The following is an 18,953-nucleotide window of genomic DNA, read 5'->3' as shown; positions in this document are numbered from 1 at the left end:
CAGGCTGAAGCTTTCCAGGCTTTTTGCCTGCTTCTGCCATTTGCCTGTTTAATCTGTCTGCCTGTTGATGACCAGTGCTTACACACTTCACTTCACTGTTTGCCTGGGCATGCACAGACTGGGCTCGATGGACTCCCCTAGCTTTGCCGCAGCTATGAGAGTGGGACAAATGAAACATTACCTTATGAAGTCCCAGCTCTACCCACCGTCAAGTAGAGGTCTTATGAGCCAGTGTGAGGGAATACACCTGTGTGGCTGTTTGCTCGGCATTAAATGTTGTGTTGAAACTGAATATTTATATGAAAAGAAAAGGCACATAAGTCAGTGGCTCAGCATCCCTCTTGAATTTTGATCAGCCTTCTATCCAAATAAAAACGCCCCTTAATTATATGCACCGGTTTACAAAAGCATTCAAAAAGGGCGATAAAGCCGGCTGAAAAAGAACCGATAGAGACATGATAAGGTAATCAGTTGAAGCGCTGTCCTTATTAATAATTCAAATAAGCAATAACTGAAAAAAAAAACAACCAGAAAAGTCAAACATTCTTTGAGCATCAGTTCCTAGCAATCCTCCCCAGCAACACAAAAAACCCAGGCTACTTAGAGGCATCAGCGATCAGGTAAATGTTTCCATCCTCGTGCTGTGTAGGCGCAAGAACTCACACGCCTCCGCGCGTCCACCCTCATCCGATCGCTCATTACGTCAGACTAAATTACATAACGAGACACTTTATCAGACAGACTCCAAAGGTGGAACAAAAAATATCTGACGTCCCCTTCCTGCTTCACATTGTTGATATTCAAAAAAATCCGCTCGAAAAAATACAGCTTTCATGATGTGAAATTGAAATTCTTCAAAAATGATCTAAAAGCCTCCCGTGAACGGCGGAGGGCAGCTGTCAGGTGACAATTACCGTGTTCAGCGTGTCCCAACGTTTTCTTTGAGTGAATGTGAGGCTGAGATACTTAAATCAGGATAAATCCAAACACAATAGTTCTTACCTCACAGGACTAATGCCGTATCAAGCCACTGTGCTGTGTGTTAGGGAAGTCCACTTGGATGGAATGATACTTTTGCACATCCGTCTTTTGTGGAATGGGTGAAACGATGAGGCAGAGACGGGCTTGCAGGTGTGCATGCTTAGTCAAGATCAGGGATAGTGAACTTATTTCAAGCCCATGAAAACGTGTTGCTGCTCATGTGCGACTTCTAAAAGAAAACCTGAAATCCATGTTGGGTACCATACTTCAGTCAGAGGAACCAGGATCTGCCCTGATCCGCTCAGCATTTCCTCTCTCTCGCTCTCTCTCTCTCTCTGTCTGGCACACACACATGAAAACATTGACAGGTCTCTCTGTCATAGCTGGACTGGCTAAAAATAAACAGAAAGAACGTTTGTGTATGTTTGCATACAGAGCAGGAAAGTGAGATCAGGTCACGGGAGAAGTGCTCACTGGAGGTGCATGCGGCGACGCATTCCAATGCCGCGTGTGATCTGATGTACTTAGAGCTGTCCGCTTGTAATCGGATCACCCAGGAGGCAAGTAAATGCCACACAGGGCCTCAGATTTGATGCCTTTTCTTTCATTTCCCTGTCTCCCCAAACTGAGTCACCCTTTCCTTCCCCCGATCCTTAATCGCTTGCGTTTTCCTCTCTCCCTCGGATCAGTCTCGAACATTCATGAGGTTGTTTATTTTCACCGCGGGCTCCTGAAAGAGGCTCAGTATACAAAGGTGACAGCCATCAACCTCAGGAAGGCGGCGGTGACAACGCGGATGAGGAGGAGGAAGAAAGGAACAACGGGAGATGATAGAGAAAAAAAGGAATCAGAGAGGAACCAAAGTGAAAGGAGAAATAAAACTGAAGCCAGTTCTGTGTTCTTACCTCAGTGTAAACTGCTCCGTGTATGAATCCGTCTTCATGTAGACACCAAACGCCACCGTCTTCCCGAGCCGAACTGGGCTGGGCGGCACCAGGACCTCCACATTTTCATCCAGTCTCAGTCTCTCACCTTTGGCGGACACCGGACCCGCGGTCATGACCACAGAACCAGCTTTCAGCATGTCCTGAAGTCCCCCGTCCACCAGGGGGCTCCACTGCCCCCCGAGGCCCATGCCCAGGCCTCCGAGCGGCCCGACGTTGGCGCTTGGACCTCTCCACGGCTCGTTGACGCTGAAGGGACAATCTTGACCAGCCCCTTCTACCGGTATGACTGAGTAATACACATCCAGCGAGGGTAGAGTCACTTCAGGAGGCCTCTTTCTCACTTGCGGCGGTGTAAACCAAGCTGGGGGAATCTCCAGACGGACGACGCAGATGCCAGATGATCCCACGAGTCGGCAGCCGGCCGAGGGTGCTGCCTCGCTGACGTCCCGGACGGCCACGGCTCTGACACATGGCAGGAGGGATGGAAGGAGCGGCTCAGGCTCGTCCCAACGCCGCCCCACTAAGTAGAACAGCACCTGAGAACAAAACAAACACAGAAAATGGGTCAGTTTGTAGATGCTCAGAAAGATACCCGACTGAAAAAAACACGATGGATGTTATCTTGCTTGCATTATATGAATCATGGAATTTATAATCACCTGTTCTACTTCATGAAAGCGTTTTCCACTTGTGTGTAAATAGACAACTGTTTGCTAACACGCTCACGTTAACCACTAATGTCCCCAGGAACACCAGATGTTTACACGTTTTTGCTGGATTAATATATATTGGATTCATTTGAACTCTCCTGACAATGGCTGACAAGCTTCAAGCAGTCAAAAATGAGGTCAGGAGGAGACAGACGAACATGATAAATTTATATAAGGAATCTTTTAATGTTTCTTTGACTTTGTTTGGGACTGAAATATTAAATATATGTGAAGCCTAAAACCTCATCTAATTGCATTGTAAGATTCATGTGAAGGGGAAAAGATGCCAATACCTGTATCCAGGGCCGCGTCGACCCTACTCTTGGCACCACAATTTGACCCTTGACCTTCCAGTTCAGAGTCACCTGGCCGGTCGTCGGCAGCACGCGCGGCGGCGGACCCTGCAGCAGCTCCACGGGGATCGGCTGCTCGACGCTCAAGTTTCCGTAGCTGCAGTTGACGCTCGGCAGGGATTGCGGGGCGGCGACCCCCGGCTCCAGCTGGTGGAGGAAGAAGGGCTCGGTCCGCGACGACAGGCTGCCGTTCCGCATAACCTCCTGGTTGGCTTCCCGCAGGAAGAAGGCGGAGTCGGCGCCGCCCAGCTGGCACTGGACGGGGAGGTAGGTGGGCAGCGAGGATGAGAAACGGGGCTGGGAGGTGTACGACCCGCCTCCCGGTCCGCCTCCTGCTGCTCCCGCTCGGCTGTCGGACGCTGGAGGAGAGAGAGAGAAGCGTGGGGGGGGGGGACATGGCAGAGGGAGAGAGATGGATAGGAGAGGAGAAAAAGAGAAGAAGCAGATTAGCTGTGTTACAATTCCCTTTCATAAAACTGATATGCAAAGCCTGGCTAGAACTTATAATGTTGACAGTGTCTACGGCTGATCACCAATTATAGTCAAGACGGCAGCGTCAAATTCTCAGACTCATTGACCTGTGAAATGCCTTTTTCATTGTATAACACAACAACACAAGGCTTTTTCAAATAAATTCACACGCACAGTAGTACAGCCCGCTGACACAACATACTCCACGTTACACGGTGCTTCTTAACAGTTAGTCCTACATGGAGAAACGAGCGTCAACACATTAGCCCCGTGTTGTGTGCACACAAGACTGATAGACTCAGCAGCACAAGGGGGATCTACAATAATGCATCACTTTAAAAAAACATTACACCGGCATACATCATAAATGTGAATGTGTTCTCGTGGTCACTTATATCCATTTATTTCCATTCGGTTTCTTCATTCATTCATTTCCCGGTGTATACCGCACATTTCACAATGATTTGGAATTCGGAGCCTGGGATTACTGGGGTTTTGGTTCAGTGCAGTATCTCATTTCCGACTAGGACAAGGGGTTACACTGTCTGCATTGTGAGGGAGGGGGTTTTGACCCCCCCCCAGCCTCTATCCTCCATCGCTCAGTATTTGATATTAATCCACAGTTTGGGTTGTCAGCATTATATTGTGCGAGGCACTGCAGCGTTCAGGGAGAGCTTGGTCCTTTTAGTGATTGTTGAGAGTTTGGTGTTATCAACATGCAACCCACCGTGATGTCACTCGTTGGTTTTGATCAGCGCCGTGTAGAATTGAGGGTGGGTCTAAGTGACAGCTCATCCACCGCGCGCCCATCCACCCTACACCTGCAACCATGCACCGATTGGATGGACCAGCTGTCAATCACACACCCCAGTGCACACACTGCTGGTGACTCAGACACTGCCGCCTTGGCTTCATTTTATGGATGGATTTTGAGGCCCTGAAAACTTATTTTCTTAATCACCTCCTAATTATTCGTGTTGAGTTCATACGTAAACACTGTATTGTACACTATTATCTGTTAAAGTTTGAAGCTTTATAACTCTATCTTGAATATTTTTTATATTTGTTTCCCCATGTGGTCTGGTTTGAAGTGGGCGGGGCTAAGATGGAAAAAGTTTTAATATGCGTTTTGATAATTTCTATGATTTTCTTCTTATACTTTGTTTGCTGATTCTTTAGTCATGACCAATAAAGTTTACAGCAAAAGACTTCAAATGTAACTCCTAGAAATTACCTTTATTTACGACTGCAACCACTACTATGTTTTGTATGAAATCTAAATGTGACCTCACTAATAATAATAAGTTCAATTTGCATATTTGGCAAAAATATGTCGATTCTGAACAGTCAACAAATGTTTTGTAAGTAAAATGTTCACTCACAACACATTTGTTGACTGTTTCAGTTTACATGTATATAAATGTGGTATATCATTTCTAGTGTTCAGGGACTAGTGGCCCTATATTATATATGTGTACAATGTTAATCCCAACTATAATGTAAAAATCAAAAAAGGAGTGGAAAAAAGTGAAAATATCACGGAGTAATTATAAATTAGCATTTGTCTGTTGGAAACAAGAGGACAGAGGATTTCATTTGAAACTGTGCAGGGACAAAGAGAACACACACACATACAGCAGCGGGTTATTGCGTGCCAATGTGTGTGCATCTTTGTGTCGTAGGGTAGCAGAGTGTGAAAATATAATGAGGGTGGGACAGCGTAGCGCTGTCTGGGGCGAGTCATACTGAGGCGACTTCACACACACACACACACACACACACACACACACAAAAAAAAGGAATAGCGGAAAAATAAAGTGATACCTCGGTGCAACATGAATAAGAAGGCTGGTTTGGTTACGGTGTGTAGTCACGCCGAAATAAGATAAGAGTGAATGAGAGAGGCGAGGGAAAGGGAGAGAGGGGGAGGGGGCTGACAGAGCAATAGAATAAAAGAAAAACAAAAAAAAAGGGAGATGAAAATGGAAAGATCTGCAAAAAAAAAATGACAGATGGGGAGATACTAGAGTCTTTATATCGCACAATGTGACTGCACACACACAATTCACTGCAAATGACACAAACTTCTCTCGGAACATTGTCCCTGGAGAATCCAAGCAAACTGGATGGATGTGTCCTCCTGCACTAACACCGTGGACTCTACTGTACAGCATCAATAAAGCTTTGGAGTTGCAATTTTCAGAGGGCTGCTGACAGGAGGAGAAATGAAAAGAAGAAGGAGAAAAAGAAAAAGAAAAAGAAGAATTGTAGGCTGCAGCTTCTTCGACGTCATCAGTACTTCAGTTCAAGTGAAATTAGAGGTCAACAGTATAAAAGCCAATGCCTGCAACATGGAGGTGGCAGACGCTATCACGTCATGCTCTGGACTCCACTGTGCCGGACATACTGGTCGAAAGTCGAAATGCTGGATGGGACGAGGGCAGGGGGAATTCTTTCAAATGTATTGCCGCGCGACTGACGGATAGGTCACGAGGCCGGAACACGTCACATATTTTTTATTATTTTATACATCATTTTTTTCATGGGTGTCCTTGAGGCCTGCATGTGTGTCCGCGGGAGTCGTTTGAAGCATATGTCCCGATCCTGGACAGGGGCCTCGAACAGCTGACACGCAAACGCACACACATATGCTAAGAAACGCACACTGGCAGAGCTTCAGCGTGCAGGCAAACGCTGACCCTTGGATGGAATAATTACCGTTGCGTGACACAAAATAGGAAAAAAATCTCATTTTCTTTCCTTTACTTATTCATTAGTGTGGTTTGTAAACATGTAAAAGTTCAATATGTGGTTTTATCTTATGTTAAATGGCTGCTGAACCACAATCTTTTGTTATGTTAGTAATCTGAAAACCTCAGCTTCTACTGTTGTCACCAAGGTGATTATATTTTTGGACAGCATCCGTGTAAGATTAGATAATTAGCGAGTAAATTGCAAACTGTTAGAAGTCCTCATCTTCTGTGAAGATTTCATTTTATAAGTAACATTTTCACGCACGTGAGACGCGCCGATCCCGGCTCAATAGGCGGCGCTATACAACAAGTTGGGCTTGGCCTGTTTGAAATCTGGCATTTTAATAGCGATGTGCCATTGGCTGGCCATTAAACCTGGCACGGTCCACAGTCCCTGGCATGAATACTTTGGCAACCACCAAACCACAACAGGAGTCCGTACCCGCTGTGTCCTGCTGCACAATGTGTGCATGTGTGACAGAGAGAGCAGAAAGTACGTGTGTGCTCCAGTGAGTCTGGGTGTGTGTGACGTGCAAAAGTTTATGTGTGCATATACAGTATGCGTGTGTGTGTGTGTGTGTGTGTGTGTGTGTGTATCTTTGTGTCTGTGTGTGTGTGTGTGTGTTGAAATTTGAACAGGAACAAAGCCAGATGTACAGAAATTTGACAAGGCCCATCTGTGATCCTTCATCCCCCCAGAAATGCCCATCCTGCTCTATTTCCAAGTGCGTGTGCGAGACACACACCCACACACACACACACACACACACACAATAATCAGAACACAGCGGAGCGTGTAGGACATGAAGAAAGAGAAAGGAGAGACAGCGACAAGCAGAGCCAGATGGGTACAAGAGAAGGAGAGATACGACGATGTGATAACGGTATCAGTGCGGCTTGATATTGTGTTGGTAAAATATTGACTCCAATATTTATATTTAATTTCAGACAGGCGCACACACACACACACACACTGGCCTTATCTTTCATATCAGACATTAGTCTCTGTCTGCTGGAGTGTGCATTTAGACAAACATGGTAAAAGGCAACTATCTGCAACTGCAAGACCGTAACATAAGAACACACAGAGGCCTAAACTTTGAACACGAACGTGTCCACATTCCCAAATAATTCACAGTTCCGTTGAACTTTTCGGTGCACATTTCATTTTCATCAGGTGAGGGATTAACATGCAGCGCCACGATTGCCGCGTGTTGCCAAACCAGAAGGTTTCCAAAAGCCCAAGAATGTAATTAAAAAAAATTTCGGGGAACAACACCCTCCCAACTCCCAGTTTACCTGAATGTATGACAATCATCTGCCAACTACCTCTGCTCTCTGCTCCCCCGTCATCTGTTCCATCCTCCCTATGCCAATCCTCCTATCTCGGCGATATTTAAATGTTTGCTCGTCTATAAGCAAAACTACATGGGTCCAAACCCATATCTATCCTGCATTAGCACCTGAGGGTGCATGTTGTTGCAAATAAAAAAAAATGTTTTCTAAATCAAAATAAAGAAACAACATGCAAACGCCTTTACGCTTGGGCCAACTGTTGGGCCAAATGAGCGACAAAACAAGAATCACAGACTCGCAGGAAGAAAAAATCCCATCATGGGTGAATTTCCTGGAAAGAATGACTTCCATTGATCACGCAGATGGCACACTATCACCAGAGAGAGAGAGAGAGAGAGAAGGGACGGAAAGAGATATGGGGAGAGATACAGATGGATAACGCCAGATATATAGACGGAGATGGCGTGAGCTTTTGAAAAAAGAAAAAGGGAGGGGACCGGTGAAGAGGAGCGATAACAGGGTGAAAGGGGACGAAGAGGAGGAGAGAGGGATGAGGCTTCTATTTCTGAGCAGAGCATTCATCATAAGCGTGGAGTTTACTTTGGCGGTTGTGCCTCTTGTTCCCTCTTGCCCCCACAGGGCAACTGTGCGCGTTTGCCCGTGTGAACGTTGAAATTGTTCAAACGTTACTATTAACAATGATGGAGAGCTGGAAACAGCTGCATCACTGAAAGTCTGAGAGCAAAGCCAAACGTTTCGGAATTCGACGTGAACCGTGGTGTACGTTTCAAGGCACTGTGGGTGATCTGACAAACTGAGCCAGTCTGGTGTGAAACACACGACTCGCGGAGCTGTATGGTGCACAGATGCCATGTGTTGGAACAACGGGCTGGGTGAAGCACAGATTTTAAAAAAAACAAAAAAAAACAACAGCATTACAATATTATGAAACCCAGTGCAATGTAAAGTATTCATCATACTTTGTCCACCGTTTTCCAGTTTGGGACCAATTCTTTGACACTTTGTTCTCTCTTGAAACTCTGTCATTTGTTCCATTTTGCTTTTAAGTCTCGCATATCAACGTGCTGCCTGCCAGGCCCGTTTAATTGTTGACTACTGCGGCTAATTGGAATTCATCCGCACATGGCAAAGCTTTGTAGTCGTTTTTTTTTTTTTTTTTTGTAAATTATGATTGTTATTTCTGAGTTTGCCCTTGTCCACAAGGTGTTTGCCAAATTTTCTCTTCCCCCCCCGGTGGAATAATCCCCAATTGTCCCACACACACACAAACGCGCCACTTGTTGATTGATGTCCCTGTCATCGGGTCAGTGGAGTCACAATTTTTCCCAGATATGGTCCGACCGCCATCCCTCCTTCGCCGCCAACACCCCCCTACCCAACTTGCCTGGACCCAATATCCCCCCTTTCTCTTTCTATCTGTCGGCCTCTCATTTTCAATTTCTTTTTCTGCACCGGCCCATATTAGTTTTCCTCCACTGTGTTTGTCTTCAGCCTTTCGCCTCCTCCCTTCCCGTCGCGCTCCGCTTTTGTCATTGCACTTTTCCACGGATGTAATTCAACCAGACGACAGGGACACATGTTATCATAACTGATGACCACATTGATTGTGGGTTGTCATCACAAAATGTAACTTTTACAATTTTCAAATAAAACTCATCACCCCTCAATTTTGTTCTCCTTAACCGTTAAGAGGTAGCAGGAGCAAGCAATGCCCCGCGATTGATCATCTCAGAAGTTCCAGACAGAATATTGTAAAGAATAATAAAGTAGTGTGGCTCCTTTCAGGGACAGATCTGTGTGAAGTTGCAATGAAAAATACTATACAATTTTCCCATTGGAGCCTCTCCTTTGCCCTTATGGTTTGTTCCTTCGCTCAATATGTCCCCCCCTTTTCCAGCCGCGAGACACACCGGTCTCCAATATTCATATCTCCCTTCCCTCACTCTGTCCGTCCATTACATTGGAAGTCTCTCAGAGTAGGAGAAAAGAGGCCGGATGGACAAACTCAAAGACCCAAACGATGGAGGGATAAGACGGAGGGAGGAGGATGATGGGCATTGTGAATGTGATGTTTGTGTGTGTGTGTGTGTGTGTGTGTGTGTTTGCGGCAGCAGATGCAGGGAACTGTGAAGAGAAATTTAAAATGGTCACCACACCACTGACAGAGACGGAGGCACGGACGGAAACGAAGGGGCAGCGTGCAGGAAATGCTAACACGTGGATGTTGTGTCGTTGAATGAAAGTTACATTAATAATTGTGCTCATTATCTATTGTCTTCCTTTCAACAGTTGAGCCATGACTTACAAAAACCACCACGTCTTACAGTAAAGCTGTGGTTTACCGCTGGAGAGTTGTGGTCCAAAAGTAGACCACAGCTTTGCTGATTGAATTGCGAGAGCTGCGTTCACATTCAAAGACAGAAAAGTAAGACAATAACAAACTTATTGAATGTGCGTGACAGACAAAAAAGCATATGGGGAGTTCTTTCAAGTCAAACGGAGCTGTGAAGAAAAGCTTCTGTGTGTGGGTGTGTGTGTCGGGCCAGGATCTCCTGGCTATGAATATGAGGAGGGGATAAGTCCATCAGGCCGTGGTGCCTTTCAATTCTATCCTTCAGTGGTCCACAGCCAGGCAGCCAACTTGTAAAAGCTGCTTATGATGGGGCTGAAGGACTTGCGACCTCAACTGGCTAAACGGACCAACGGAAACTAAGTAGCAAGGGAGCGGAGGGGAGGAACTTGTGGATGATGATGATGATGCTGACGGCGGGTTTTGTCCCGAGGAGAATAGGTCAAAAAACAGAAGGAGAAAAGGGAAAGGCACCGAAGTGAAAGATGGGAAAGGGGGCAAATCGAACTACAAGCATGACGGGAGGAGGACAGACAAGAGACGAGCAAAAAGGATGGGGAGGATACGGAAGTGGAGGAGGAGCAGGAGAGTAAAGGAAGATGAGTGAAGAGAGCAGACAAAAGAGGACGAAGGGAGAGTGAATGGAGATAAATGTAGAGAAGGGCTGAGGAAAGAAGTGAGGAGACAAGGGAAGGAAAGAGTTGATGGGGATGAAACCAGAGAACAGTTAACGGAGGAGAGATTGGAGGTGATGAAAAGTGTTTGTGTGTGTGTGTGTGTGTGTGCGTGTGCATTACTGTAACAAGCATGATGTTTGCCCTGCATGTGTGACCTTTGCGGTTAAAAGAAGGCAAGTGTTGTCAAGACTAATATCAGCCATTATATATCTGCTCACCACACACACACACACACACACACACACACACACACACACACACACACACACACACACACACACACACACACACACACACACACACACACACACACACACACACACACACACACACACACACACATTTTTTTCATGGAACATATCTAAGATATATATAAAGATGTTTTCCATGTGTATTAATACGATCAGTTTTTACAAATCTGACGACTGACAGTGAGGTGGGTTGAGGGTGCCAGGGCTACACGCATTTGAAAGTCCTCAGTGCCATAAATGTGTGTGTAAATGTTCATAAATTGGTCGTGGGCACTTCCGGGGGTGAGACGTCCACATGTGGGACCGACCTTAAAGGAATCCTGCGGAGCTTTTTGACCACTCGTGTCACTGAAGAGCAATGTTTTTGATGCACATCCTGCCAACTGCACAGTCAGCAATGTGTCAATCAGGATAAATCCTGTAAAAGCACCGATAACGTTCCACCATGTTACAGTTAAGAAAGCGCGGCATCGACTGGGTAATTGCGGCCCATCGATTGCCGCTCGGAGAAAATTGCCACCGCTCTTTGAGGCTGTTCTTACGGGGCTCTCTTCCAAAGGTTGAGCAACACTCAAAGTGTTGCGTTAACGTTGATGAGGCAAAACTCTTTTTTTTACTTCCAGTCTTGTTTCAATGATTTTGTCAGCTAAATGGATAAAGTCTAAATAGCTAAGACCTGGGTATCTCAACTATGTTATTCTATATTCCATATGCATCACTTTAGAGATTGCATTCGACATTCTTGTAGTTTTTGATCCTAAAATTTAATCGACATGTCAGACGATCAGTTTTGCGAATTTTGAGTATTGCTGTGGTATAAACATCAATAATCCATGAATTGTAACTGTACATGTGCATCCCTTCATGTAGATAGTCCCGTATGATTCCTCAGGTTTTTAGAATTACAGACTACAGTAGCCCTGATGACAAGACCAGACACTGCGGCTCAATAAAACATGAGTGTGGGGAAAAAAAGAAAATTCAGCACGTACAGGACGCCGCATGGTAATCCCTCTCTAATCTGTTTACAACTGTAATCTGGTTAGGCCAATCTGACTAATGTGCGAGAGCTAATTGGCCGAGACTGGTGTGAGTAATCTGATGATGTAGTAATGAGGAGGGGGATTATCACGCAGTTGACGGGCACCTCTCTCTCTCTGTCCGACCCTCCGTCACTTCAGTTCAGTCTGTGCCTCCGTCACTTTTTTATCTCGTTCATTCTCAGTTTTGCTCGGCGTCTTTATCCGTCTTCCGCTCTGTTTATCTGCGCTCGTCCCTCTCAGTCTCGCCTCCCTCCATCCCTCCGCTGTCATTGGACTCTCACTCCCTGTTTACCAAGCCACATTCTCCGTCTCGTTGCTATCGATCGCCGCGGATGCCCGCATGACCACAAACTTAATTAAGTCTGACAAGTGCCGGTGTATTTCGATGGCCGCGTGTGGCACACGCCCACTCGCGCCAACACAAACGCGGGGCGACAACGCGCGCGCCCATCCACGCGCTCGCAGGGACTCAAAGTCCTTTTAAAACACAATTTGTTTTGGGGTTTTTATTGATAGACTCTGAACTTTTGGGTGAAAATCATTAGTGCTAATTGTTCCCTCGTTCAACTTTGACATTTCGCAAGCGTGTGCGCAGCGGGAGGGTGTCGGAGGAATGTCAGGTCGTATCAAGCCCACACACAAACACACACACACACACACACAAACACACACTCCCTGTCCTCTAACATCGAAAACCATTAACCAGTGTTAATCACAACCTTAAAATAAACCCTTTATGGAGTTGACGATAACTATCGTTACCGTTAAACTTTTCTCATCTTCTCATCCTTGTGTCAGACCGTGCGCGCGCACACGCACGCACACACACACGCACGCACACACACACACGCACACACACACACGCACGCACACACACACGCACGCACACACACACACACACACACGCACACACACACACACACACACACACACACACACACACACACACACACACACAGCGCATGTTCACACTTCCATCTTCATCATCACTTCCCCTCAGGTCAGCGTTCAAAAACACGCAGCTGTGTCAATGCGCCAGTTCTTTATGCAGAAGTGTGAACCAACATTTCACATTAGCCTCACTCGTGGCGTCCATCTGTCTCTCCCTTTCTGTCCCTGTTTTCAAAACAACGTCCAAATGTCCCATTTTGCCACTTTTTACAGATTATTACCTGTATTTCTTAACATTTGTGTGTTTTTTTTTCTCTGTTTTAACTGACTAAATGAAAACGCAGGTGCTGCTTATGATTAACTGAGTGATTGGCAGGCATAAATGTTTATTCATGTGCCTGTGTCAACTTTTAGAGGTTCATTTTGTGTTACCATCAATTAAATCTGAGAAAGGTCATCCATATTTATGAAAGAGGAAGATCTATCCATCCATTATTAGTGATCGCACACTAATCAAATCAAATCCAGCACAGTCGAACGGGGGCATACTGTGTCCTCGACCTTCCCTCTCATCAACCAGCCTCTCTCTTTGACAACCCCCCCCCCCCCCCACCCCCCTGTCTTCCTCCCTCCCTGTACTCATCTGATCCCAATATTTCTCACGACATGCCATGAAATGACTATCAGATTTGGTTCTGAGGTCAACCAGCAGAATGTGAGAAGCAGCATTTGCACAGTAGCGGGCGGAGAGCTGTTAGAGAGGGGGAGTTCAGACGGAGGCCGCAAGTTATCACAGGGTCAGCTATAAAAGACGGAGCTGGGAATCTAAAGGACAAGACTTGCGTCTGGTTTATTTGAGCCTGTTCACTGTGGAACACATTCTGTATGCTTTATAGCAGCGGCAACATTTTCTGGATTATAGCTTTATAGCATGTGTCATGAACCCTGAAGATCCGTAAAAGTAGCTATTTAGCTGCAGTTTTATAGTTGGGACTAATAATCTATTCAAACAGGTTTGATGGGCTCTGCAGGCGGATTTTTTACATTATGCTGACTGTGAACACGTGACCATAGAAGGAAAATCCATTCATCAATAAAAAGATTGTGGTAATGTGTAAAAAAAAAAATGAGCACGTACAAGAATCAAGGACTCGTTTATCCACATTCGATTTCTCCGTGAAATAATATTAGATGTTCTGCCACAATGACAACTGTGAAAGTTTCACTAATGAGCAACTTCTATTCTTACGAGATCCTGACTCTGGTTCTGGTTTTTATGCCAGATGCATGTTCATGTGGTGGTGTGGGGTGTTTAATTATTAAGATGTGGCCTGAAACTTCTATGATTGCACTGTATGGGGCTTTAAGACAATCTGAGCCGCTCACAGGGAAGACAACTTTCTGACGACATAGCTACGAGTCTTTGGTGGCCACCGCGGCGCCTTTGCGATGTTAATCAGCCACCGAGGTCGGACGCTAACACCCACCAGATGCCGGTGAGATGTGGCTGTAAATAAAGTCTGCCGACTCGACCGGCGTCTTTGGCAGTCAGCCGAACGTCGCGTGGAGATGGGGTGGGTGGGTGTGTGGGTGTGTGTGTAAGTGTGTGTGTGTAAGTGTGTAAGTGTGTGTGTGTGTGTGTGTGTGAGTGAGTAAGTGTGTGTGTGTGTGTGTGTGTGTGTGTGTGTGTGTGTGTGTGTGTGCGTGTGTGCGTGTGTGAGTGTGTGTGTGTGTGTGTGGAGATGAAACCGCTTAAGTGTTTGGCTAAAGAGCGGTCTTGGCCAGCCGCTGTAGCCCGTAGGCAAAGATGCGAGTGCGTCGTCGGGACAAGAGGCAGATGTAAAAAAAAAAAAAAGAAAAAAAGAAAAAGGAGACGGATGAGGAAAAGTATAAACAAAGGAGAGGCTGCATTCAAGTGATGAAAGCTATTTGTCACGTTTAAATTTCCCACTTAATGCTCTGCAAGACAGGGTCATCCTCTGCATGAAAATAATACTATAAAGGGGGGGGGAAAGGACTTGTTTGTCTAACTGATGATACACTACTTTCAACCTGGACCGGAGGAAGGGACTCATCTTCATCATTCTCTTCTCTCCTTCTTGTCGTTTTGCTTTTCGTCGAACCATTGTTCATCCCGCTGGCTTTGCCCAACAACACCTACAGTATTCTTCCAACATCTCTCTCATCTTCCAGACAGCCGTCTGAGTAAACTTAACTAAAAGCAGTAACACGGATCATATAATAATTTGGTAAAAGATGGGTTGAATACTTATTATAATAATTAATGATTTTGTTTAAAAACCACTGTATTGGGACACTCTGTCATTGTCCCCGTCCCTCAGGCGATGCCACGCAGACACGTCGCCCAACAGATCAAAATCCTTAAGAAGTGCATTGGAAGGAAATGTATCATTTTTTTCCCCTCAATTGTTTTTCAAGCAAATTTAGCATAAGTCACAATATTTTTCCAAGTGTAAAATAAAAAAATAAAACAGATTGTTATCTGATATACTTTCATTCATAGGTCGCCCAGTTTGAAAGAAATAAGTTAACGGTCTCTCAAAATCGACTAATTCATCCATCACCCCTGTTGCTACCTGTCGTTGTGCCTCAATCATTTTGAGGGATTGACTTATTCACACACACACACACACACACACACACACGCACATTGTTAAAGAAGTCATACCCACGCATAAATTCAGAATATCACGGGCTGAATACAAAGCGCGACCTCTGTTGTCTGTCGGCGGCTGATACGAAAGAGATGCAGCTTTTTGCCGCCCCTTCCCGAAGCAGAGCCCATCTCGCAACTTTCCCCTGCGTATTTTTATTTTTTTATTTATTATTCCGCTCCACTGGGGCTTGTTGCTGCCTCGCTGGTGGCATTTTGGTCTCGGCTCTGCTCATCCAAAGTAGTGTACTAACACAGTCGGTTGGCTCTCGGTTTTGTGGATCTCTGCATGTACTTGCCCTTTTGCGGCTTATTATTTTCCTTTTTATTTATCGCTCTGGGTCTTCTCTCACCCTACATTTTCATTTTTCGAAAAAGCAAGCTACGGGATTGGCTCCGAAAAACAAATGCTTTCATTATTACTGAGACATGTGAACTTGAGAGTACGATCGCTCAGGCGTTTAAAAGAACAACCCAGGTGATAAACCGCTTAACTGATGCTAATTTAATTTGCACCGTTGTATGTCGTGGCCCGGACGCTACTGGGAAGGGATTCTTTATCTTCCTCCTCCTCCCTTGTTGCACTGTGCAGAAACACATAAATAGCCGGCTCCCCGTTGCGGAGCTCACCTTTCTGTAATTTAGCTTACTAAGATATTGTTGTTGGTGCACTTTGGTTTCTGGACTGCTGATTGTGCAGTGTCAAGCCGGGGGGGGGGGGGGTTGAGCCCATTGGCGAGATGGATGGCGACATTAGAAATTATCGAATGGGACGTACCAAACTAATTATGAACCTGTCCGTGACATCGTACGGCAGCTGAAAATAGAAAATCTAAATCTTAGGCACTTACAATGGCAAATGAAATCCATCATTAATGCTGCACATAACTTTTTGGTTTGCTTCAGCTGATGTGATCTCCTTCTACTGCAATTTGTAATTTCCACCGGCCAAGTGACATAGTTACATCAGATGCTGTGGTTTGCAAACTTTATTACTTCCTGTACACACGGCCATTTTTTGTGTGTGTCGGAGAAGTAATGCTGCTGTACCTTTTGCCCATCCTCCCCCCACCCTCCCTGTGTTGGCCCAGCATTACAGTCATTAAACTTCATTATAGGGACAGTTGGTGCTTACACAGAGGGGTGTGCGGGTGCGTGTGTGTATGTGTGTGTGTGTGTGTGTGTGTGTGTGTGTGTGTGTGTGTGTGTGTGTGCTGGGGGGTCAGTGTGAAGGATGGGGTGCCACTTGCACTTTACTGTAGTCAGCACACAGACATTCACATTAATGCATATACAGGGCCATGCGCTAACGGAACAACAAAACAAGCTCTCACACACACACACACACACACACACACACACACACACACACAGTTGCTGCATTGTTACAAGGGTACAACAGTTTGGCGGTGTGTGTTTACTGGGTCACATCTCCATCATTTGAGCGATGCATTGTTAAAATCTTTCAGTAGTTTTGTCCAAATCATACGATTTTCTTGTACTTCTACTTGCACATCTATCATAACTGCTATGAAAATGGAAATTTTTCTCAAATGTTTCTAATTATCATATTATTTATGATTTAATGTTGCTTTGGGTTATTTAACATCTCATCATTTTGGAAGGGCCATATCCTACATCAGTAAATGTTTCTTCCCTAATCTCCTTACATTCTATAGATATACAGATTTTTGCATAATAAATCCAAATTGGTAATGTTGTTTTTTTTCATCTTTCATCCAGGTTATCTTTGGAAAACATTGTCTCTTAAGATTCCCTTTGGCTGTGTGAACATGATGGATTGAACAGGGGCTCGTTTTAATTTTGGATGAAAAAATGTTGGACTTGGGAGTTCACAGGACTTTAGTTTGTGAAACCTGGTGATCGTAAAGTGATGTGATACATATAATAAATAATATACAGACGGCATAACGGCGACGATGTGCTGATATGTCGCAACGCTTTAATCCTGATTGGCTCTGGCTGCGCGTGAGTGTATTTCAAACCGATACGATCTGACACTTTGACGGGAAGATGACATACGGGAATGACAAGAACTGTGCTGTAAATCCAAACAGAAAGCGACACACACGTCCTGGAAAACTGCTGCTCCATGTTTACAAAAATAAAAGGTTCCACGTTCCGATCACACAAGGCTCTTTCCACGATCTCGCCTCTTCGGAGACAGAAATCGCTCCCACGTGTCGCCTCCCTGTCTCACCTGCAGGTGTGACGATGTCACATACAGGAAGCGGCTGTTTGGATATCAAGTGTAACTCTGTGTGTGTGTGTGTGTGTGTGTGTGTGTGTGTGTGTGTGTGTGTGTGTGTGTGTGTGTCACGCTGTGACTCTCTCTACCAGACACACTGGATGCTGCGACTGCCAGATGTCTCAAGACTCTGCAGAAGTGCGAGACCCACTGGAAATCACACCACGTGTGTGCACGCATATGTAGCCACATGTGTTGAGAGGTTTCAAACTCATATATGCCAAGGTTGCATTATCGATCGAGCTGAATCTAGTCACTTTTCCCCTTTTTTAATTGATGTTACTTATCAAATAACTAGTCTGAAGACTAATTGGTCAGGTATAATTGTTAGTTACCGGTAATCCAACTGGTTCAACTGACTGACGCTCGAAAGCTTTTTTATTACCATAAATGGATAAACAAATGACGGACAAGTAGCAATAAAGATATAGATTGACGAATTGATGTAGATAGTGTATAGTGCATGCGTTTGTTTGTCTGTGTGCGTGCGTGTGTGTGTGTGTAGGTGTGTGTGTAGGTGTGTGTGTAGGTGTGCACTGGGGGGTGACATTGAGCAGACAGTGGCAGTGTGTTGAATGTATAAGTGATGGCTGATTAGCATAAAGCTCAGGAAACCAGCCCGTCTCCACCTTTATTGCTTCACTGTGCATTCATTTCAGTCAGACAGATGCCAGTCCGCAGCCAAATATAAACAAACATTATGAACCCAACGGCTTTTTTTTTTTTTTTTTACACACAACCTTATTCTAATAATGGCGCTCTCAGTTATTCTTTCCAACAATATTTATACAGGAGCGGAGTGAGTGATGGCGTGTGTGACTGCGAGCGTCTACATTTCATGACTGCGGAGTTAGAAAAAGAGAAGGGCGACGAGTTAAATTTATGAATCCTAAAAACTCAAATAAGAAAAACTGACTGTACAAGTAACAAAACAGAAATATCATTCAACTCCATATCTGTTATTATAACCTAACCCAATTTCAAATGATTTAACAAGTAGAGTCGAGTATTCAAGAGTAGAGTGGACTACAGAAGAGTACAGAGGAGTAGAGTATATAAGAGTAGAGCAGAGTACAGAAGAGTACAGAGGAGTAGAGTATGTAAGAGTAGAGCAGAGTACAGAAGAGTACAGAGGAGTAGAGTATGTAAGAGTAGGGTACAGAAGAGTAGAGTAGTACAAAGGAGTACAGTACAGTACAGAAGAGTACAGAGGAGTAGAGTATACAAGAGTAGGGTACAGAAGAGTAGAGTAGTACAAAGGAGTAC

General features: G+C 45.0%; 1 protein-coding gene across 1 annotated transcript in view; it reads right to left on the bottom strand.

The window, feature by feature from the left end:
* Positions 1-18,953, bottom strand: part of si:dkey-215k6.1 (transmembrane protein 132B) — a 216,550-nt gene that overhangs the window by 130,423 nt on the left and 67,174 nt on the right. The window contains exons 3-4 of the mRNA XM_047329298.1: positions 2,932-3,350; positions 1,887-2,464 (exon numbers count right to left, since the gene is read on the bottom strand). Coding sequence (XP_047185254.1) covers positions 1,887-2,464; positions 2,932-3,350 — 997 coding nt within the window. The remainder of the gene's footprint in view (positions 1-1,886; positions 2,465-2,931; positions 3,351-18,953) is intronic.

The sequence above is a fragment of the Scophthalmus maximus genome, chromosome 19, assembly GCF_022379125.1.
Source record: "Scophthalmus maximus strain ysfricsl-2021 chromosome 19, ASM2237912v1, whole genome shotgun sequence".
NCBI lineage: Eukaryota > Metazoa > Chordata > Actinopteri > Pleuronectiformes > Scophthalmidae > Scophthalmus > Scophthalmus maximus.
The sequence above is the reverse complement of the archived record's forward strand: the minus strand, read 5'-3'. Positions and strand labels throughout refer to the sequence as shown.